General features: G+C 22.6%; 1 protein-coding gene across 1 annotated transcript in view; it reads left to right on the top strand.

Moving 5' to 3' along the window:
• The first annotated feature begins 5,772 nt into the window (after window positions 1-5,772).
• The window catches only part of LOC112602109 (metal transporter CNNM4), a 65,209-nt gene continuing 44,857 nt past the window's right edge, over window positions 5,773-26,124 (top strand). Inside the window, exons 1-3 of the mRNA XM_025350042.1 lie at window positions 5,773-6,027; window positions 8,318-8,588; window positions 9,250-9,921. Of these exons, the coding sequence (XP_025205827.1) occupies window positions 5,801-6,027; window positions 8,318-8,588; window positions 9,250-9,921 (1,170 nt within the window). The 5' untranslated portion in view covers window positions 5,773-5,800. The remainder of the gene's footprint in view (window positions 6,028-8,317; window positions 8,589-9,249; window positions 9,922-26,124) is intronic.

Below are 26,124 nucleotides of genomic sequence, written 5' to 3'. Positions count from 1 at the left end.
GATATTTAAAAAGATGGTTGTCATATAATATTAGGTATGAGTATATGCATTATACTTATACGTACATGTATATTCTATGGCTTGTTAATCGAGTATATCATATTTATACTTTAAAACAATGTAATTTATACGACTTTATTTGAATAAAATTTTTGATTTTGAATTAATCTCGTATCTATTATATATTATATCTATTTATCTTTATATTTAAACAATGTCTATTAATAATGTTTTATCTATAAAAATATTATTTAATACGTATTAAGCTGCAAATATAAGCTTTTTTTGAATAATATTTTATTATTAACCATTTTAATACAGTATTGAAAAGAAGACTTTCTCTATTATTTAAATATTGTACCTTAAAATCTAATTATATGTCTTGTGATACACAATTTAGGTAATTATTACTTAGTTTTAAAACATTTATGTTAATGCTGAAGAAATATTTATTTTTTTTAATAGTTTATTTCTCCAGCCAAAACAAATTTATACATTATTATATTTTTGTAATTTTTGTGTAGTTTAAGTATATTTACGTATGATTTTTACTGTTATTTTTCCTTAGTACACAATTATTTAACTTAAACGTACAATTGATGAAATATTATTGTGACATCACTACCACAAATTGTCATACATAATTTGTTGAATCTGTATCAATATTGGTGTCTCAGTTTATATATATTAATATAGTTAATGTCGTGATCTGATTGGATTGACGTGTGTATGTGAATTCGTCCATTAAGATGCCAATACCTACTTTTCAGTACACCTGTATTACTTAACTAGGTAACATAGTACTATTACCAGGTTTCTTGTTAGGCCGAGTGGAAAATATTGTTAGTGAGCTCCCGTGTTACAAATCAATACTCGTCAACGCATCTATGGCAACATTATCTTATTCTGTATTATTGCCTTTTTTTTTTTCATTTTTCAGACCTTTATTTTCCTATCCTATTTTACTGTTAAAAACGAATAAATCGTTATTACGGAGGGAAATAAATTCGAAATTAGAATCTAATATTGTCCTCTCAGCAAAAATATTACTACAATGTTATTATTAATATTTTGCTAATAATTATTGTTAAACACAGAATAATTGATACTATTTATCAGCCATTAGCTTTTAATTTAGAACTAAACTATCCAATAGATCATTAATTAATTATTATAAACTAGAAATAATTTCCAAAATTAAATTGTATAATCTGTTATTATATTTAAACAATATAATATAAAGTGTGAACTAATTGTACTCAATTGTAATCTACAAAATTTGTTGGAAATAAAACGTATTTAATGTCTTGATACGTTATTCAAATAAAAATTTTCAATTGTTTTTAATGAGTATAAAGTTTTAATTAATGTTGTATTAAAAGCCAAAATTGGTTAAGGTATGGTAATATATTAAAATTGCTTTTATCTCATTAGATACTTTCCATCTTTACAATCGATCAAAGGAAAAGAGTGATTTAATAATAATTTAAAGTTATGACGACTTTTAATCATTTATTGTAAACATGTATTTATTCCCGAATAAGTAATAAAACAAAATTTAGTAAAATATGCTAATTTATAGACACTACATTAAATTATTTAATTTCAATACTTAATCGTAAATCTGAAAAATGTAGTGAAAATATACTATAAATCATCGTTGTATTTATTTACTATAGTTTAATTTTAGCTTATATAATTTTCGTATTTTATATTAATGTGTTAAATAATTTTTCTTACCATATTCAGTAAGAATTATTGTATATTTTAATAATTATCAAATACAAATTTTAATAAAAATAATTTTGCGAGTTCTGTTGAACGAATTACATACTTATTAAAACTAAGACATGTTTAAATAAATGTAAAACGTACCTCTAAGTATTATAATTCTTGCAAACCTTTCTTTTAAAACACAACATTTAAAATCTCATTACTCATTAACAATAGATTAAAATCTAATAAAATTATTAGTTCCTTAGTATAAATATAATTTTATATTCATATAGATAATATATTGATTTAGTCTACTCTTAAAATGTGTACCATTTTGGATTAAATGTTCGAATATAAGACGGATAAGTCAAAATTTCACGTATTTATTTTGTTTAGAACATAAAAATGTTATCAAGATATGTCTAAAAACAAATCGCAACTAATACAGTTTAATTTATATATATATTACGTAGTATAAACTTGAAATTAAAATATTATTTAGTTAAATTTAAATACTTTTTAGACGAAATAAAACTAAAACGATGGTACCTAGCTTATATAAGTTAATTTCATATAAATCTAACACATTGAACATGGTTATTTATTTGTTTTTTGTTGAAAAATTAGTAATTACTAATTAAATTATGTATATTTGTTATTCTGTTAATTATTTGTTTTAGTAAAACGCATACTAATATATAACATTTTTTTAATTTTCATGATAATATTATAGTTCATAATATAGTACACAAGTCAAATATGATTATGTTCATTATCAGAATCTTATTTTTAATATATTTAAGTTTCAAGATTGTTTATGTAATTTAATTAGAAATATTTTATTTGTGTAGTATATTATGTATTACAATTAATGACATAGTATTAAAACATAATTTAGTTATAATTTATAATTACCTATAATTTATTGATAAGAACTTAAAGAGATTTTAATAAACTCATATTTTTATTTTTTATTTGTTTTATTAATGCTAATTACTAATTAAGTCTCATACCTGAACGAGGAAAAAATATTATACTTATTGAGTCCCTCAGTATAAAAGAAAAATATGCCAATTGAGTTTGTGATTAGATAACTAAAAATATACTAATTGATATTTTTAATTTATTTTGTATTATATTGAGCATTTTAATAGTTTTGATTGAAATGGGAGTACCTACCTATACTGTTAAATATTGAATCAATACATTAGCTAAACCTAACCGAATAAAATTATCATAATTAAAGCTAACTAAATTAGAGAAATATACAGTTGTTATGTTTGTTACAAATAAAAAAAATATCGAGATTTGAATAAATACAAATTATTGCCTATACCTAGTTCTTAACAGGTGTAAGATACTAAATATATTTATTAATTATTTCTAACGACCTAATAGTAAAGAATATTACACACATTTATCAAACTTATCAAATATTTCTAAATTAACAAAAATATAAAAAACTTTTTAATCTTGCAGGAATAATTTGAATTACAAAAATCTTAAAATAGTAAAACGGGGAATCAAATTCAAAGTTTAACAAAACTTAGTAATAAAACCTGATGTGTACACAAAATTTTTTGTGAAGAGTTTAAAGTTGTACATTTTCATACTTACAATGTAACAAGAAGTTCATTGACAAAAGTAATAATTAATAATTTTCTTAAAATGTTGGAGGGAGATTGAATTTTAATTTTTTTTTTTTTTTACCTTGAATATATCTGATTAAAATATATGGTCTCAATTGGTACCAGTTATGTTTTAAGTTTTATGAGACTCATTTAGTATATTGTATCTAAAACAAAACTCCGTTATTCAATTTGTTCTAAAGGATTTCTTTTGTCAGCTAGTTTTATTAGGTACCAACACTTTTTAAAGATTAAAAATTATTGGTTACATTTTGAAGTTTAACTTTTTATTTTAGAGCATATGAGTAGAATGTCGATATAAACGAAAGAAATTCTATTTATTCTTGGAAATGTTTTATACATGATAGATATTAAAACTCGAATACTTAGTTTTATGAGTACTAAAAAATTAGTTAAATAATAAATTAACTCCAGTGCTACGTATTACAATTAGTGTGTAAACTAAATCTTACGTAATTTATAAATTCTCGTAAATTATGTGTTTATCTGTTGTAGGTAGTGACTATAGGATTTCGTTTAAAATTCATTACTTTAGTTAAAGAAAAACGGTTTACGTATTTTGTGCATACTCATTTTATTTTATTATTACTTGTAAAAATATAACTTATTTTTTATAATTTAATACTTTTTTGTTACAATGGATTTTTTTTTAAATATTTTACAAGTAATTTCATCAAATTAGTTAATAATAAATATCAATCAACACAACTAATACTTTAATAATATACCTAATTATTGTACAAGTTACAAGTAGGTACGTTTACTATTAGTGATGCATGATAAAATATATTCAAGAAAAATACTGAAAATTACATAGGTTATATAACAAGTCTAAATAAATGATAATATTTAGTAATATAAAGTTTATATATCATTATATTTTATGATATTGAGTTACATTTTATCGATGAGTTTTATTCTCATTAAGAATTTAAGCAGTTTAAGATGTTGTTCGGCTAAGACTTAGAGATTCCCAATTCGTATCTCTCACTTTCATACGTTTTACAACATTAGATTTATATGGATTCATTTTTTATAATTGTGAGTTTTAAATACTGTAAACAATGAATTGCTTTATGGTTATAAAGAATATTAAACTTTTTTTTAAAGAAAATTCATATTTGTATAATTAATTTGAAGTCCTGTATGCAGGTACTTTGATTATATTTTGTTAGGTTTATTAAGTATTAAGAAATAAATTTCAAATATATATTTAATAAATAAATTAAAATAAATGTTCTATTATATATCTAGAAAATTTTTAGTACCTACAATTTATTTTAAACACGTTGTCTATCTCATTCATAATTTCATGTTGGTATAGTCGTATAATTATTTGTTAAACAATTTTTTTTATCTTATTATTAGTCATTAGATTATCGTTTATACATACATACCTACTATATATACCTACGTACTATATACAGTGTCACATCATATTTATACTAGTCAGTTACGTCTTCTAACTTATTTTTACCATCTAATTATTACTTATGCTCATTATTTGTACTTAAAAAATAAAAATTATTATATATTATATTAATAATAATTTGTAAAAATAAGTTTAAAAAAAATTTATTAATTACTGTTAATATCGTGTGTCACTCTGTATATACAAATTTAACCATTACATATCAAGCAAGTTATATTTTATGATGGCTATTCAAAATTTATTTTTAATGACTCACGTTTATCTAACTAATACAATTTATTAACCTATATGACTGCTACATAATTGAATTTTGTATTGTTTGGTAATTTGCATTATTACTTAATTGTTGGGTAGCATTTTAACGAGATGCTCGATTATTGTTTGTTACTATCTTGAATGGGCAAAAACTTATATTGTACTAAATTTACGTTTGGATTCGACTTGATAGAATATTTAATTTTCTTGTTATTACTATTACTATTTTTAATCTTTAAAATTAAATTACTACCTATGTTCTTTCGTTTTTTTTTTTTAGATACTTTTATTACAACGTAAGGTACATTTTTAAACTGTATCCCTGTATATACTATATAGTGTTTAATAAAATCTAAAATATACTTCAATTTGGTTGATTGTCAAAGATATTTTTTTTGTTTATTATTTAATTTTTAAAATCGTGTAATATTCGTTGATTAGTTACTAACAATTTATACAATATTTCTTATGTTTATCGTTTATTGTTCCTTAAAACTAACAGTTAATGTGTAAAAGATAGGGGAATGCTTTGCATCTATATATTTAATTCCTTATTTTATCACTAATTTTTTTTCGTACCTTTACGTATTCAGCCATAAACCATTATGGTGACCGTATTTATTAGTAAACAAGATGTGTTTTCCTAATTAACAGAACTTTAATTTGCTCATGGCGAATAAACTTCAACTTCCAGCATTTGAAAATATGTGTTTTTTTTCAGTTGTGGACAAACGGTACATATTTGTTGATGAGTATCACGTTTAAGTTTGATCGAGATTTGACTACACAGAATATATACTTGTGCACATATGAGCCGCGAAAACCTAACGGACTTGCCTCGTCATTGTGGGATGTGTTCAGTGGTTCGAGTGACAACAGTGATGGTCGATGGGTGAACCAGGGTGATTCGGTAGCAATTAGATCTGACGAAATGGCACAGTCCACAGAAAATTCATTGGATCCATCGCCAAGCAGGTAAGAAACTTTGAATATTGAGAAAACTTTACTTAGAAATAAAGTTAGTGCAGCTATACTTATGGTTATTTCCTTTTTTTTGTTGGGTACTTTGCTTGAGTGAGTATTTCGTTAAATATTTAGTAAATATGTTTCGCTTTCAACCATTGCTATTTAACTTCTCAAAACAATATTTTTTCAGTTCACAATTTCTACGAAATGTTTAATTGAATGATGATTAAATACATTTTTGCGTTAAGGAATTCAAAATATTGAAATGTTATAATTCAATAAAAGTACATGAAACTCAATAAATTATTTGAACAAAAAATACTCAACAAGTCCTCAAAATTCAAATTATTTAAGAATCATGTTATAATAGTATATTATCCATCAAATGCTCTTTTAAAAAATATTTAAAAAAAATCTTATGCATACTAACACATTACCAATATTTTAAATTTTATTATTTAAAAATAATTTCACGGTAGTTTTTGTGTTTCACGTATTTTGATTAATTTTAATCATTTGGTTCTTTTTCTAGATTATTTTACGTTTTAGATTTATACCAGGGTCCATGGAGATTAAAAAAAATTATAGTTAAAATTATATAAACTAAATATCGTTTAAATAAAATGCCTTTCATATGTTTTGTAAGTGATTGAGTTAAAATGTTTGATATCTAAAACATATTTTGGACTTTCAAAAGATAAATAGAAATAAATTAGTAGTGAATTATACATACTTTAATATAGGTACCTACTTGCTACTTACATATAGATAATTACTACTTTTTTGATCTTACACTGAAATTCAGCTGTTTAACTGATTTAATATTCTTTAATTACATTCTTAACTTGATTTTGAATATTTACATATAAAATACTATTAATATTTGATTTAAACGAATTATTAGTATTAATTTTATCAACTAAAATAATATCATCAAAAATAAAATATTTTGATTTTTTACTTTTTCTACGAGGAAGTTCTTTCTTCATTGATTTAAATGTAATTTATTTATAAAGTATGAAGTTCTTACTTGATAGTCATAGTTAATTATTTCATTAAAAATAACATAAAATTATATATTTAATTGCACAGAATCTATATTTAAAAAAAAAATCTGTTGTATTAAAAAGGATTTCTATAATTGTCTTGTTTCACTAATAAATTCTAAGAAACAACATTTTGTAAATTTTTAATTTAGTAACATTCAATCATTGTGTTTAGCATTAACTGAGCTTCTTCATGAATGTTTAGCATTAATAGAAAATTAATTGTCTCATCAGTTTCAATTGTCATCGTTGAACCATTGTGAATGTCTTATAGTTAGCAATTGGTTTGCTTTTATCTATCTTATACTTCTATTTTTGACGTTTCGTTGAATCACATTTAAAGTAAGATTCTGGAGATCTTATTAGTTTTGAATAAATACTAATTGAATGTGAATACCAAACGACTAACAGTTGAAACAACTTTTATTTTTATTTTTATTTTAAATATCAACATGTTCTACCATGTACAGTTGTGTAGTTCTTAAGTTATATAATAGATTGTTTAAAATGTGTACTATTATAGCAGTGTTACCAGACATTAATCATCGATCCCGTACTTAGAGCAAATTCAAAAGCGGAAAACGTTGATAACGTTTGATTATGGTTAAATTCTGGTAGTTTGTTTGCTAGACAGCAGAGTTATTTAGTTCCAATTACTAAAGTTGCAATTCGGTGATAATGATATGTTGTCAAAATTTTAAATTGTTACTATAATAATAGTATAAATTTTAGCGCACATTAGAGTCAAATTTTTATTGCTAGATTTAATATTAAAGTTTTATTAATTCATAATGTAGATAGTGAATTTTATATATAATCAATTTTACTTTAGTCATTTAATGTTAGTTAATTTGATTTTTATCAAATTTAATTATAAATTTATTATTTATTTCTCTCACCTATTTTTTATATTTTAATAGTATTAAACTATTTATGATCACTTTAAAATTATAAATTTTAATAACGTTCTCTTAATACAGCTAAGAAAACGGACAGCATGTATGTTTAAGCGACACACGCAATAATTGATTTTTTTTTTATTGTATAGTTTTATTTTCAACGTATCAATAAATGTCATGATACGTTTAAGATCTTTAAATCAGATTTAAATCACTCGTGGAGTATATTTTTCAAAAATTTTATTTATATTTAATATAACAAGAATATTTGTGCACTAATTTATTTGTTTGAAATGTATTTTAATATTTAGCTAAATTATGCAGATTATATGATTGAAAATTTTTTTGTTGCAGACAAAGAAGACAACAAGGGTCAACATTAAAAAATGTTACCCCGTTAACTACCGCTTACAGATCTCCAGTAAACGTTTATGGCTTACGGGTGGAATATTCGGATGCAGCAATAGACTACAATGAGGAAGGAGTACCACAGTTATTAGTTCAACGAACTGCATTATTTCGTTTGTTTGGTAGTGATTGGACTAATAAAACAATATTTGTTCTTACGGAAAAAGTTGGTGATAGAGGTGGTCCGTGTGAGTTTCCCGTTGGAGAGATTGAAGAAGTACGTAGTATAATTTTTAATAATTTACTATTATATTTAATAAAGTATATACGACTATGTGTTCTATATTTAATATATATATATATATTTTTTTTTTTTAAATAATTTGTGAATTCAAAAATTATCTATATCTGTCACGTAGATTCTTATTTCCTATTTAGAGGCACATTATACATATATTTTTATTACTATTATTGGTTTTTTATGAGAGAGTACTTTATCTAAATAATTTTTGCATCAAGATTTTATTATTTACATAAAATCAGAGTTTTGATTTTAGATACATAAGTACTAAAATTTAACCTATTTACATTAATATTTATTATAGTATTAAAACAAAAAATATACTTCAAATACTAGTATTTGTAATTATTTTTTTTTTATTCAAGTACAATCAATTTTGTAATTTCAGGTATTAAAACTTGAAATTGTATCCCACTTTTATTACTTAATTATTCCATGTATGCTTAAACATATATTTATGAATTCAATTTTGTAAGTAATTGTTTATTAATTATCATTATAGTTGCAAAAAAATGATTCTATGATAAATTGATAATATCTCATTCCTATAGTGCTCTCCTAATGTGTAAATAAAATCTGATTTTTTAAAACCACTTTTCAATAAAATGCTTATATATTTTTTCATTAAAATTTTCAGGTAACTGTTTTTCAAAACAAGCCAAATACAGTCCAAATAAATATAACTTTGCCGCAAGCCAGTAAAGCCGGTACGGTATTCTATTTCTGTTCAAAAGAGAGCGATAAGACTGACGCGATTTGGACACATATGGGTAGCGAATATTATAAACAAATGGGAGTGTACGAAAAAATGCTTCCTTTCTGGCTGCAGGTTGCTATAATTCTCACGTGTCTTTCTTTCTCGTCTCTTTTCTCCGGTCTAAACTTGGGTCTAATGTCATTGAATCGAATGGACTTGAAGATCATTTGCAATACGGGCACAGACGCAGAGCGAAAGTACGCCAAAGCTATTTTACCTGTGCGTATTCACGGTAACTACTTGTTATGTAGTATTTTGTTGGGTAACGTCATGGTCAACTCGATATTTACCATTCTGTTGGATGACTTGACGTCCGGCTTAGTGGCCGTCATTACTTCTACATTGGCTATTGTAATCTTCGGTGAAATTACTCCACAAGCTGTTTGTTCACGTCACGGATTAGCTATTGGTGCTAAAACCATTTACGTCACGAAAACCGTAATGGTGCTTACTACCCCGCTATCTTGGCCCATTAGTAAGGCTTTAGATTGGGCGCTCGGCGAAGAAATCGGTAGCACTTATAACAGGGAACGTCTCAAAGAATTAGTCAAGGTTAGTGATAATTATTTTCTACTATATATAGGTTTAAATTGCGTATATAGTTTTAAATCTCAATTTTATAAAGATTTAAATATGCAAAATAACTTAATGTGCAGAAATAAGATAAAATTAACTTGCCTGGTTTTATTTTTCAACTTAATTTATAAGTATACTAACAGATCAATGAAATATCCATCTTACTTATTTTTATTAGTTTTTAATTTAAAACTAATTAAATTTCGAATAAAAACGTAAGTATATATATATGTATACCTAGGTGAGTTTTAGTTGTTTATTTTTTATAAAAATAGTTCTATAATTACGTTATATTTCATTAATTAAATTTTTTGGTTTATTTCATTGGTAAGACTAAATAATGAAATCAATTGTTTTAAGAAATCCACCGTATCTGTCTCATTCAGTTCAAATTTAATTAATATTTAATTAATGGCGATAAATTTTACAGTTTTTGTACTATATATTAAAAAAAGGCGGACTTAAATCATACGTTATAATGATTTTTATTATTCAAAAACGAATATTAAATAAAAACTAAAATTATTTCGATAAAGAATGTTGGTACCTCCTACTAATTAGTTGATTTAATATTTTGAACTGCTGATTAAATTTAATAAATTTTATCTACCTACTATATTACTTCATGAACATTTTATCGAAATTGTGTTGATATAATTTTATTGTGTATAGGTATATTATTTTACTATGTTAGTGGTAGTACGTAATTTAAATACATTTTATTTTCCCATTTTCCAATTTTTATTAAAGTTAACATCATATTAATTAACTATTGTTCAAGTTTAGTTTTAAACATACTCGTATATTTAAAATAGTTTTATAATAATAAAATTAACGACTGATTTTTTTTTTAAATTATTAATAAATTTAATGTTTAACCATATTTTTACTAGTAATTAACAATTCTAAAGATGAATTATTTCCGTTTAAAAAGTATCTTAGAAAATATTTACGAGGTTTTAATTGTTAAATATTGAAAAAATGCATGCTAATAGCTTATAATACTAATTTAATTTTACATCAAACAAAACGTAGTGTACAGTGTAAGTGTACACAATATATACATCAACAAAAAATATACACGAACTGAAAATTCATAATACATGGCATTTTGTATGGATTTCAGTTTTGATAACATTAATTTGTTTAGCAATCAGATTATTGAAAATAAAGTATTGATTAAAAAAAAAAAATAACTCAGCTTATAATACTATTTAATATAAAAAATGAATTAATTATGCATGAAAAATTATAAACTTAATATCTTTATACAATTATATGAGTAAGTATACTTGCAATCATTTTAATGAACAATGGACTGTTAGTTTGAAGTTTATTGTCCGGCTTGCATTTATAAATCAAAAAATTAAGTACATAAACTAAATTAAAAAATATTTAATTTTTAATAGTCAATCTCTCAATATTTCAGTCGATATTTTCATTTAAAATTGTTATTTGTATTTAAATGTTTATTATTTGAATAATAATAATTATAATAATAAATGAACTCGTGTCTTTTGAATAGTAAGTTGTTAATGAAATTCGTCATCGAGAAGGTTATTGTAAAATTGCTGTGTTACATTTGTATTCCGTGATAAATTACTATTTAGAGTATAGGTATCTAATTATGAAAAAAACAAGTTTGTAGAGCGAAAAAAAAATGTGTAAATCATTATCTATAACTAAAGATAGCTTATGTAATATTATATTTATATTATTATTATTATTTTCTTAATTTAGTAGGTTGAACTAATTTTTGTCAAAAATATCGCATAACTTACATAACTTAACATCTATTAAATATTTTATATTTTTGTAGCTAATTATAGATATTTATCATATTGAACTTTTTATACAATTTTTATAAAAATAAAAATAAAAATTAAGTCAAAGCTCAAAAAAATAGTACAAGGGACCTTATAAGTTATTTTTATAGTAGTAAAAAGTTAAAAAATATTAAAAATCATCAATCATTACACTTTTATGAGCAGGGTTAAAGTTCAAATATTTTTTTAAATTATTCATTTTAAAGTAAAATCGTGGTTTTTCTTTTATTTTAAGTAGTAACAATCCTCAATGATAAAGATTGTTTACTCTAAAACTTGGTAGTAGAAACACATATAAATAAATATAAATCAAGAAAATATAACAAACACATCATGAAATTATTTTATTGTTTTTCCTGTTTAAAACCGAATATATAGGAAACTGTGATTGGGTTTGGAGACGCTGTATGTCTTCATTAATTCGTTCAACCATGATTCATGAGAAAAAAAGCCTTATTATTTTTTATATCGTATTATGAGGTAAAATATTAATAATTTAGAGTTGTCGTATTGAAAAAATATTTGAATTTTTAGTACTAGGAAAACTGTTTTAATATTATGTTCTTTTAGATTAATTTTTATAACTCAATTATTTTCGTTTATAATGGAAATACTTTTATATTTAATGTATAATGAAATTTCCTGCTAAAAAAAAAAACTAACCTTTTGCACACGCATAATATTTGCTTATATATTAACTTAATTGTTGCACTTAAAACGTATATTCTATTGTTTTAAAACATAATAAAAAATAAATAAAAAGAAACCTTTGTTATTAAAGTTATATTTCATTTAAATATATCTTATATAGGTAATATGTATGTAAAATAATTTTTAAATATTCAATAGAATTTTAGATTGGAAACATTTTCATAATCCGAGTTTTGAACTATTTCGATTGCAAACACGTCCTTTTTTTCTAATGTATAGTTTTCTTTGTATCTTTAATAAAATGCAGTTAGGATTTTATAAAAAAATTTGAGAGGAAAATGTCATTAAAAATTAAAGTAGTCAGAGTATTATAATATGATCTGCATAATCTATGACCTTTATAACTATTGAAACATATAACTTACATGTATTCATTTATTGTTTTTAAAGATTTTTAAATAAGATAAGTTATAAGTATAAGTTATTTTTAGTTTATCGTTTTTTTTTTTAAACATACTTAAACTTATTTAAACAATTAAAAAATATATTTCATTAAAAGTGTCGGTAAAATTATTTTATTTCATTGATAGTAGATGAATCTTAAATTTTAATAGAATCTTGTAAACAACGTTTACCTATTTACCTGATTTTGAATATGCAAGTAATTTAAAATGTTAATTAGCATTGTCAAATTTGATATAAATCTTTGAAATCGTTTAGATATATTTAACAAAATAATTTTAAATGTTAGAGTTTGTTTTTTAGTTGAAAATATAAATAAATATGAAATTAAGTATTATAGGAGTATAGTCTGTGAAAATAATGATCATAAATGCACTATTATATTTTTTTTTACGTTTTGTGATATAAAACCGTAACTCGCAAATAAATAAATATCTTACGTAACAGTTCAGCTGCGTTTCTTATGCCAATAACTTTTTTTCCCATAGTCAAAATTGTGAACGACCTCAAATATCTATAATTATTTTATATATGTTTTTACTTGAATACACCGTTTCATAATTTTTAATCATCAAGTCTTTTTTAACATATCTACAAGTATATAATGTATTATATCATTATTATTATTATTATTATTCCATATAAAACATACATACAAGGATAAAGTTACACATAGAATAAGTAAAATAAAATGTTAATGAGTTTGCCTTTTTTATATATCAACGGTATCGTATATGGTGATAAGTTATATTTCATGAATAATTTGCTTTTTTTGATAAGTTTATTTAAATATTATCATTCATACTTTCGTTTAATATTATATTATTATCTAATTAAAAGTTTTTATTATTTAGGTTTCATATACATTTATGTATATAGTTATTTTCTTTTACTTATAGTTTTTAATAGAATTAATTTTTATATTATGTAATATAAACTAAGTTGAAAAATTGTAATGTCAACATTTATTCGAATCGTAAAACATCTCTTTATAATATTGGATTCAAAAAATAGTTTAATACTTACTAAATTTAAAAAATATGAGCGTTGTTGTAAAACAAAGAAAATAATAATTTTAAAATATTCAAGTTAAAAAGACATTTTTAGGTAATTTCCGATTTGTTATTACTTTATTAGTTATTACATAGATAATTGTTAATTCAAAAAATAATATTTTATATTAATATTTTTTAGTACCTACGTCTTGATAATAGAAAATATTTCTGGTTGGTGTTTAATTATGTATGTATAATTAAATATATGTTGTAAAATACCTTTTAATACCTTAATATACATTATATTAAGTACATTAAAAACAAAAAAACAAAAACGCCAAACTTTTCAACTATAAGTTATTCTAGTATAAATTATTATTTTGAAAGAATGATAAATTATATTTAGGTCTTATATAATAAAGTAAACTATAGATAATAGAACCTAAATTATTTTTATTTAATGAACAGTATTTAATTAAATTAACTTAATTATTAATTTTTGTAAAAATAAATATCAATATATTTAACTTCAATATTAAACTAATTTAAATAATATTCAACTTTTAAATTGGTATAATTTAGAAAATAACTTGGTTATAATACAATATATATGTATTATATTTATATATTTTGGCAAATTAAATTGTTGTTATAAATTTATATTTACCTATTTAACTTACTAATTGACAAAAATCTCTGAATCGAGTTATGTATTTTTAGTAGTTTAATTTTCTAATTAAGAACCTTAAGATAATGCAGCCAATAGCTATTGGTGTAATATAATTTTTTGTTATGTGGTTACGGACTAGTTACATCTACAAAAATTTTTGTATTTTAAGACCTGTAGTGGATCAACGGCTTACTTTATACCTTACGGTTAGTAAACCAATATTTAGTTTTAACTTCAGATTTAAAAATTTTTTTTATCTAATCCTATTCCATTAAAATTTTACATAAACTATTTGTATTTAAATAATTTAAAATTAAAAACATTTATTATATTGGTCAATTGATCATTTAAGTGATTGGTTAAATATATTTTGTTTCTGAAAAAAGCTGATTTTGAGCAAATATTATAATTACTGCAGGATAAAAAAAATTTATGAAACGTCATTACAACCATGAATCAACATACACATGTTTGATTTAAAATTGTTATTTTTGCAAATTATTTACGAGCCTAAACAGTTCATTGCACTGCATAATAGGTACTTTTTAATATGAAGTTACACAATGATAATACTATTATATAGAATATTAGATACTTTAATATGTGTAATTTTCATTTATTTTAATTTTATTTATAATACTTAAGAGTGTTACTTATAGAATGTTTTTATTATTTGTGTAATTATTTTAAGTAAAGTAACTTAAGTTATTCTGAATACAGAGTAAATATGAACGCTTTTTACAATTGACTTGATTCGCTATTGTTTATAACATTTTCAATTAAAATATTTTCAATGAAATATCACTGCATGGTTTCAATACAAAAATATACTTATAGAATCATTCATTATGTTACATATAGTATAACCACGTCCGAAATGATGTAATGTATAATAGAATAATACTTATATGTTATAATAGCAGTGAAATCTTTAAGTACTTATGATAATAATAGTCCATATTAATTAATAAAATTTTTAAATTATCATAAGTATTCTAAGTATTTTATCTTGTACATTATTATTAGAATTCAAATAATGTACGTAAAAATCTAGTCTTCATTAATAATGTTTTTGAATTATGGCAAAATATTTAACATTAATATTTATCATTAAGTATATCATTTCGTCCAAATTTGAATTTCAAATGTTTATAAAAAATAATTTTGATTGTATACTTTATAAATTTAAAGTCAAAACATTTTGAAAATTAGATATACTAAAGTTCTTTTTTTTTTTAAGTAGTACCAAAACAAAAAAAAAATGGTTTTGGATAAAAAATTCCGTTTTTTCTTAATTTTTGTTTATTTTTTCCAATTACTTCGAAGAATATTGTTGATTACTTTCGACTTTTTCAAATTACAAACTAAATCCAATTTTCTATTTTAAACCACCCTCAAAGTTGAAAATCACAATATTTTTCAACTACTTATCGTGTTATCAGGCACACACACACTCACAAAATATAAATTTTGTAAAATTTCTTGTACATTCATTACTTTGCTTAGAATCTAAAATGGAGGTAAATGTACTTAATGAATTATCCTTTTTAAACAATTTATTAAAAATAGAGAAATCATAAATTACTCAATATATTGAAATTTAAACTGATGTAAAATGATATAAGGTGTTAACTTTTAAGTATGTCTTTATCGAATACTGTACTTAGTAAATTTTTTGATTTAACAATAATTATGTCGAATAGATGTTTACAATTTTAATTTTTTATATGATCGTAAGGGATTTGTTTTTTTTTATTTATTAATTAAATTAAAAACGTTTTACAACGTATAAAAATTACAAATGAATACATACTTAGTCATTTTAATGGTTATTATTCTGATTTAACCTTTACTACATAAATTTGACATTTATATACAATACTATGAAATTATTTTTCTTTTTTACTTATTTATTTTCATATTTTTAATACTATTTTAACTTTATTATTAAAATAAAATAAAAATATATAAACTTTTTATTATGTTTTTAATTAGGCATTCCAATTATACAAATATATTTTCTTATTTATTAATTAATTTAAAAAGTATTAATTACAACGTTAACATATAATTTAATTTTTTTTAACCTGTTAAAAAGTAATTTATTTCCCAAATTTTAAAATATAATTTAATATTATAATTAAAAGGCCATTTATTTCTTACAAGTTGTGTCTATATGTTAAAAATTAATAACTTCTTTATATCTGTAAAAATAATTTTATAATTTATTCATCTATTATTTATCATCAAAAAAAAAAATAAAAAAAATAGGTAGTTTATTTTATTATATATTATACTTTTTCCTATTTATAAATATTATATATAATATATAAATCTATACTTTTTTAAAACGATTTAGCAATGAAACTATGTTTGTACTATAGATGATTGCAAAACCAACCATATTATGTGGATTTGTAGCTAGTTGAACGTACACCGAATGGCAGTTAAAGACGATTGAAACAAACAGGCGCGCGCACATATAATATACAATGTAGACTATAGAGTGTACAAGATCAATGAATTATCATTGCACCACCATGTTGTTTCAAGGTCGCATAACTTATCGGTTTTACGGTACAAAGATACTTATTCCAGTCATTTTGCTAAATTTTCCTTTCATTCTTTTCTATATAATTGATCCGAATTAATTCCCTATAATATAAATGGTTATACCCGTACTCGTGTTGTATGTAGGTAGATACTAATTTGTGTACAATATTGAACGAAGTACTTTATAAGTTTTAGTACTTAGTCACTAGAGGCTAAAAGTATAATAACTATTACTTACAAATAATTTATTAATGATTTTTTTTTTTTTTTATTATTATTCTGTTGATCATTTGAACTACGTGTATATCGAAAAATTAGAGAATTAAATTTTCTTTTTATTTTATTCAGACTTAATTTTTAATGTAGGTAATATAAATATTGTTAAAGATTAGATAGTTTAATTTAAACTAAAAACATTTTTAGCAATAACTATTGTTTTCAATGATGACATTAGGTCAGGATTTTTTAATACAGATTATCTATGCTAATGGAATGCCACAATACTAATGATTATTTTAAACTGATGTTGAATTTAGTTACCTTTTATTAAAACCTTTCAAGAACCAATTCCATTCTATAATTTGAACATGTAAATTTTTAAAATTGGTAGTTATTATTTATTATTTTTAATGAAAAATCGTAATTAAAATATAGATTGAATTTTAAAATTATTTTTCTTGGAAGCATGAATACTTTTATAAATCAACTCTTTTTATTGCTTAAATATTTTGTGGTAAATTATTAACTATTTATTTTATAAAGGTATGCATTCTGCATTAAATAATATTTATAAAAACGAAATACGTTTCATTAAATATAAACAGGTCAGATTAAATTGTTTTTACTTTAATTTGTAATTATAGCAAATTTCGAGCTCAAATTAGAATTATTTTTAAATTAAAACATTTTAGCTATTGTCTAAAACGTTAAATCTTAATAATAGTTAGTTTTTTATTTTGTCTTAAGATTTAAAGTTATTTAATTCTAAATCTCTTTTTAAGTAAATAATAGACAATTTTACAAAGCTTTTACTACCTCAGTTTTTTATTAAATTGTTAAAATAGTTGGTACTTGATATATTAATGCAGGTATTTTTATTTATTTGGCTGAGTCATGATTTTCATACCTATAACCTACAAATTGCTGATATTTGATATTATCATTTTTAAATTAAAGTAAACGGAGATTCTTGTTTTCCTCAAAAAAATTAATAACTTTTATTTACCTAGTGTAATTAAAAATAATTGACTACCTCTGGAAGTCTTATTTGAAAAAAATGGGAGTTATTAGTTTATTGAGTTATAATAATTATCAATACAAATTATGCTGTCATTTTTTCAAAATCTTACACTACATACCTTAAATGTAATTATTCAATTAGTTATTAAGTATTGAAATATGATATTCTTGATAAATTAACGGTTTATAATGATGATTTTTTTTTGTCTTATCTTTAATAACCATAAATATTCTTCAATCATCAACTCTGAAAGTCATTTTTAGTAGAAAATTAGATCTATATGTTACTTAATAGGTTCAAAATGAAAAAATGTTCAATATTTTTCTAAATAATCTTAAACTTATCTTTTTTTTTTTTAAATTTCGGCTACTAATGTATTATTTATAGACTTTTTATTAAACTTTTTTTGTATATTTATATATTTTTGATGATTCACAATTTTTGTTTTTGAATCAAAAACCTTGAAAATGTAATATAAGATTCCTCATAAGTTGCTCTTACTGCAATTTGAAAATATGAAAGAAATTAATTAAATAATTTTAATTCAAATTTTAATAAAATTGAACATTTAAACGAAAAAAACCGATTTTTTTTTTTAACATTTTTAGGTATTAATTTTAACTTATGTTGTGATAATATTTTAAAAAATTTAGTGTTTTCGACTAAACTTCAAACAGTTACACGTTGTTATAAACGGTGTGATATTATTTTTCACTTGATTCATGTAAATAATTAAACGGTTTATGAAAACCTAACCTCATGCGAGTGTCATCACGGAATTCACGTTTCACGTGAAATACGTATATACTGTATAGCCAAAATATATATCCGTCTATGCGTGTAAAACGCATGTTTTATTGCATCCAGGTATCTGTATCATCTATAGACAGATAAATATTTTGGCTATACAAGTACGTGACATGTGAATTCTGTGATGAAAAACTGATTCACGTGAATTACGGATAATAAGAGCTCTATTCTGTAGAATGGTGGTTTTATTTTCGTAAAAAATTTTAGTATTTAAGAAATGATTTTAATAACAGGATACGTATACTACAAATATTTTAGCTTATTATAAGAAACACGTTGTCATTTTATCAATCATTTTTTTGTCATAATTATCTAAATTTAATATTATTTCATTATACTTAAAAATTATTTTAGGAAAAAAGCTTCATTTTATGAATTAAATTTAATAGAGTATTTATTATTTCAACTGTAATATTTTATCTAAATAATTGAGCTAATAATGAGATTATGATTAAGAATAAAATTATTTAATGACTTGGGTATATTTTACTTCAATAATTATAAAATTATTATAAGCACAATTGCTGAAAACGGTTAGCTGGGATCAGGTATCTTCCCACTTTGTCATTCATGTTCATTACTATATTCAGTTGTCCCATTGTTTAGCCGTATTTGATGTTGTATAAAATATTAAGCTAAGTGGGTTTTAAAAATAATCGTAGTAATGCTCAATTATTATAAACAATAAAAAAAATGTGGGCAAATGGGCATTACTCTGCTACACCGTAGGTGTCGAGTGAGTCACTGTTATGGATGTATTAAATTTGAATTCAATTATACATCGTTATACAAGAAAAATATTTTTGAATGGAAGCAATTTATCAGCCTGTATCATTTAGTGTTTTTATTTGATAATAGAATTATTGATATTATCAATAATATTAATTAAATTAATATTATTATATTAAATATTAATTTATTTTGCTATTGGTCAGTTAATTTAATTTTTTCTAAAAAAATTGCGATTATTTTATAATTAATATTTAACTATTACAATAATATATTTGTATACTATATTATATATTTTTTTATTAACTTTTAAGTTGTACTTTTAACTTATCATATCTAATTTGCTATCAAAACTGCCTTCAAAATTAAAAATATAAGCATTTTTCCAACTATTTCGTATATACAATGTACATAGATAAAAAAAAAAAAAAACTCATCATTTTAAAATCAATACATTTTAGTGACCTTAAATACTCGTATTACATTTAAAAAACCTCTGTGAACGCTTGTCAGTCTCACATTTGGATTTGATGATGTTGGTTGAAGGTGAACAGAATAAACATTGATTGTTGAATAAGTGCATAATTATTTTATTAATATAAATATAATATCATATAATACTTTCATAAAATTTGTGGACAAAGAAAAATAACTCTGCCCGAGAAATAAGTTAGCTAAAAGACTTGGATCCGGACTAACATTCTCTAACGATGTTAGGGAATGGGCCAACGATCCAACTAATTTTAGTTAGCTGAGATATTAAACTAATTCTAATTATACAGCGTATAGACACTTATATATACATTATAGTTAAGTTTCAGTTATACGTATATACAGTACAGACTTTAGATGGTTAATCAAAGAAGCCAAAAATGTATCGTTGTAAGATATCTTTCGGTTCCTCTATTATTGACAGCACATACTATTGCAAATATTACGATATACCATCTTACTTGCTTCAAATGGTTTCTTAGAATTGTTGGGCGGTCTCGGACAACACTTACACTTTTAAATATCAGTTAGATAATAAAATAATAAAATACTGCATTTATATCAAGGCTATATAATAATGTCTAGGTTAAATCCACTGAAACTTCAAAAATGTTTTAAAATTATAAAAAAAATAAAAATATATCTACTAACAGTTTTAATAAATAATAATAAAAAAAAGCATCATAACAAAACCAAGACAAAAATATTCATTGCTTTACGAGTACTTAGTACCTATTTAAAATTTATTATTAATAACATTTAGGACAAGTATAGAACGAATCAGATTTATACAATAATTATGTAAATTAGTCAACATTAATATATAATACTTCTAATTATTATAATTAAGCTTTTAGTTTTTACTTGTTTTCTTTAAAAAAATAAATTTAAAAAAGTTTCTATTATAATTTTACTACAATTAATGCATTATTATTAATCAAATCAGGCCTGCTTATCCTTAAATTTATATATCTAATCAATGTTACAATTCGATGAGAATATACTTTTCCTTATATTTCTACTAGAATAAATAACAATATTTCTATTTTATTCTACTTATGAATTAAAAACCATAAATAAAGCTTCAAAGGTCTTCGTCCTTCAGTTCTTTATAGTTCACAAATTAATTTTGTCATTGAAACAAATATTTAATCATTTATACGTTTCATTCTACTAACCATACGTTAACAATTTAAGGCTATTCGTGGGGGGTTCGATGCTGTTCGTTAAATTCATCAAATGATATTAAATGTACTCAATCATAAAAATAAACTCTAAAAGTAATTACGAGCTTATTTTCTATCACACACAAAACTATACATCCTATTGTTTCCTCATTTTTAAACGTATCACTAAAGTATAAATTTACTTTTACATTATACTTTTGATTTACTTATTAATATACAATGTATATTAAACATAATATATTTTTATTTGATTAATATTTGATTAAGTTATAATTTGGTTAGTCATAGAACATTAACAAGGCTACTCTGGCCTTTGTCTTCGGTTATACGTACGCGTACAGTCAGCTCAGTCCCCCCGTCCCACTCTTCGCGAGACCGTGTAAGATGGGAGAATCGAACGAATCGCGCTGTTTATCCCAAAGCGGTGGTTGATAAAAAAAAAGCGACAGTGGTTCACTGTAATGGTTGTACTTTTTCTTGCGATTTCTACAGACCGTGTTATGTTTGGATGAGCTGAATAAAATATTATCATATTTTGTATGGAAAGATTCACAACTTTAAACTTCTTACCAATGAATAGGTAAATGAGATCTACTTTTCAGAAGGATAAAGTGAGCTTTCGGATTTTATGTATTTTATATAGTATTCTAATCAATAATCTGGTGGTTTTGTTATTAATTTCTCAACTATAGAACCAAATTAATTGAATTTAAAAAACTGCTTACTGTTATTTTTGCAACAATTCTGAACAAGATGATTTTTCGATAACTGTTAACGAATATTAGTATTCGTCAATAAAAAAAAAAAAATGTCTTCTACTTAATATTACATTATTTATAACGTCGTTCATATAATCTCATTCTTTGGTGTTCGATATACCTCGTACATTAGAATGCATAAATATAATATTGGTAATTTTTACTGTTAGCGGAGCAAATAATATCCAAAATTCCTGGCCTATATATTATTATTATTTTTATTTGACGAAAGTCATAAAAATGATATAAAGGACATCTAGTAGTCATTTCCGTTTGCAGTTAATTTGATATTTTACTGAAAGTAATCCTAAGATTCAATAAGTATATTTCTTTTTTTACCAATCGTAAAAGAAATCAGTATATTATTGGTTTTTATACAGTACTCAATTAGTATATTATTTTTTTCCGTTCAGTTATGAGGACTTTAGGATACATCAATTGTGACGCAATCTAAGACAATATACATTCTATAATTATTATAATTTACAACTTAGTGGCTTCCCTGCTATTTTTGATTTGTTGTTATTTTATGAAATATAATATATGGATGTGAATATATAGTAGACAATTAAAAACAATAATCCACTAATGTCTTTTACTAACTAAATATAAGTTAATTTTATTTTTGTACAAATTTGGATGCTTATGTCTTGGAATTCATACAGTTGAATTACGTTTTAGTATATCTCATAAGCTTTTACTAAATAATTACATGAAATGAATCGCTTTATGACTTAATTTTGAAATACATATAAATATTAATACATTTACCATTTTAAAAACTGGGGTATATCTTAAAAATATAAAAATTCCAATACGGAAAAAGCTACTAAATTCCATTTTTTTTTTTTTTTAATGAATAAACAATATTGTTATAAATAATATTTTACATGTTTAATCTATAAAATTAGAATATCAAATATAAGTATAAATATATGAATAAAAAGCACAGTAAAAAATATAAATGATCTTCTTTTATAACATTGTTTTTAGTTCATATACTTATGTATTTATTATAGTGGTTATGAAATATATGTATTTATATTGATAAAATTAATGTAATGTATTCAACATATAGTATATATTGTGTAAATAAAATTTTGAACTGTCTAGGATTGTATTTTGCTCCAAGTATTCTGTGCATAAGTTCTGCATTTATATATTCAATTAAAATACACTATGTCTTAAAATTTAATGTTTATCGTTATTACTACAATTCGTATTCAATTTTTTTAACTTTTGAATAATTAATTGTAGATAAAAAGGTTGTCATCGTTTAGTCTACTTGGTTTAATTAGAGTTTAATATAACATCTAATTATTAAGTATTATAATTTATATTCGCAATTTAAATATTAAAAACGTTCAACTTTACAAAGTACAAACAAAAATAAAACTCCATTTTATGTTTATTGAGATTTAAAATTGTTGAATTTAAAATAAGATAACTATCATACGTCTTACTAGTTGTCTAGTTTAAACTATTCTTACATTATTAATTTCCATTATACTTGTATAATAGACGTGTCGGATACTATTGTATGCAACACACTCTAAATGTACTATAAAAACGTCTTATAATATTTAATGTTTTATTAATTACACATAGATAAGAATTGCAACCATGTATAATTGAGTGGTTATAGTAAGCCTCTTGAAACACGTATAATACCTACCTAAAAAACTTCCAATTACAACTCCGAAGAGTATATGCAAAGAAAAGTTTACGTTAAATCTTGTGCATAATTCCATATAAGATATATATGTCATAAACATAAACCTTAAAAAATATGTATGTGGATTTATTACGTGGTATTACGATAAGCGTTCGTGGACTTGTATATATTATTGTATAGATTGTAAATTTGTAACATCATGAACTAGTCGAATAAGTTTTAGTATAGTACAATTTTATCGAATACGTTTAGTTAATATTTAGTTGTTAATCCAAAAATAATATTTTTGATTTATCGGTCAGTTTTTAAAAATTGTGCTAAAATTTCAACACATTTTATAGAGTTTTCATGTGCAAATCCTAAAGGAAAAAAAAGAAACATACGGACATGCCTATAAATTTCCTTACCAATCCATAGCTTAAATATTTACTTATGATCAAACATTTTACATAAACTATAGATATAAGCGTACGCAGACATTTAACATATGATAGTTATGAATGTTATGATAATAATATAAATATTGAAGTCTTATTGACATAATATAGTATATATTATCCGTTTAATAATTTAACATGTAAAATATCATAGAGTAGTTAACATCCTATTTTGACTACACATTTTGAGGAAGGAGACAATAACATGTAGTGGTGCTATTATTTTTCTATCATACAACCTGCAGAAGACTAATTGATTTTATGTTAGCACTGAGTATTTATGGTTTCTATATTATTTTATACAAATTATATACGTTTATGTAAAGATTGTTACCCTTATTGTGAGGAAATTCACTAACTATCGCATTTTTTTCATATAATATGAAGAATACGAAGGTAGATGAACATTATTATCAATGTTAATTAGACTAAACCTTTAAGTTAAATAATGTATTTTTATCTATTGCAATGCTTTTTTTTTAAAAGAAATTGAACTGTTAAATTAAAATTAAAAATTATGTTATACTCGTAAAATTGTTTTGATATAATAGTAATATAATAAAATATAATAATGATATTTAGGTTTGTTGTATATGATATAATAGAAGTTAATGTTTTTTATGATTTACGTGTTTTCAATAAAATATCTGACTGAAAATTTTACCGACACTAATATCCATAAAATGTTTTAATATTCCCTACTATTATCAATAATAGTTCTTATAGATCTTTATGAAATCATAACATAGTTCTTACCTTACTGATATATTCCCAAACTATTATATTATAATAAAAATTAGTTTATAGTTAAAAAGAAGTTTTTTTATGAGGGAAATGCTATCTTTTTGCTATTGAGTACTAATATTTTAAAAATAATAGTTTTTAGCTATAGAATGAGTTGATAAGAAAAAAAAAAGTAAAGTAATCAAGTAAAAATGTTTACAATTTTCTTTCTACTCAATTTATTAACTAACAATAACTTCTATTTAATTTTGACATGTAGCCATTTTAATTTCACATAATATGTACTGATATAATTTCCAATCAATCAACTTTTTACATAAAATGGGTTTATTTATTTTAAAATATTTGAAATATAATTTTTTTAACATTTATTTTTTATAATACGATCCATAAAAAATATTTTTAAAATAAGTGTTAAGTGTTGTTGATATTAGTGGTTTTAGTATGTACTTGATTAAAGCGACCTACCAATGAAGGTACTTCGATGTGAACTTATAATATATTAAAAATAAATATTAATTAGTTATGTAAAATTTAAAATGATTTTCACTTAAAATTTTTGTAGAGATACGAGTATATGTACTCATCTATTTTTGAATACCTTAATGTACTTACTCTTCAATTGTGCTTTATGCATTTATACTTTATAGTAACGTGTTTTTAATTGCTTTGATTTTCCGGAAAAGTATATATAATAATAGTCAGATTCCTATACTATATTGTCACTTCGATTTTGCCACTTAAATGGCTATGTTTTTTAACGATTCGATACCGCTTAAAATGTGTCAACTTATATACATTTGTGATTCACTGCGCCATTTCCTTCAAATGTCCAAAATTTTATAAACAATACGTTTATATTTTGATTTTTATAAATTGCTTAAAATATTCTTTCAATTTAATTTTCGTATTATTGTATAAAATTGGAATTATAACTATTGTATAATCAT

The sequence above is a fragment of the Melanaphis sacchari genome, unplaced genomic scaffold, assembly GCF_002803265.2.
Source record: "Melanaphis sacchari strain LSU unplaced genomic scaffold, SCAv2.0 Contig82_pilon_pilon, whole genome shotgun sequence".
NCBI classification, from domain to species: Eukaryota; Metazoa; Arthropoda; class Insecta; order Hemiptera; family Aphididae; genus Melanaphis; species Melanaphis sacchari.
This window is presented reverse-complemented; position numbering and strand designations above follow the sequence as displayed.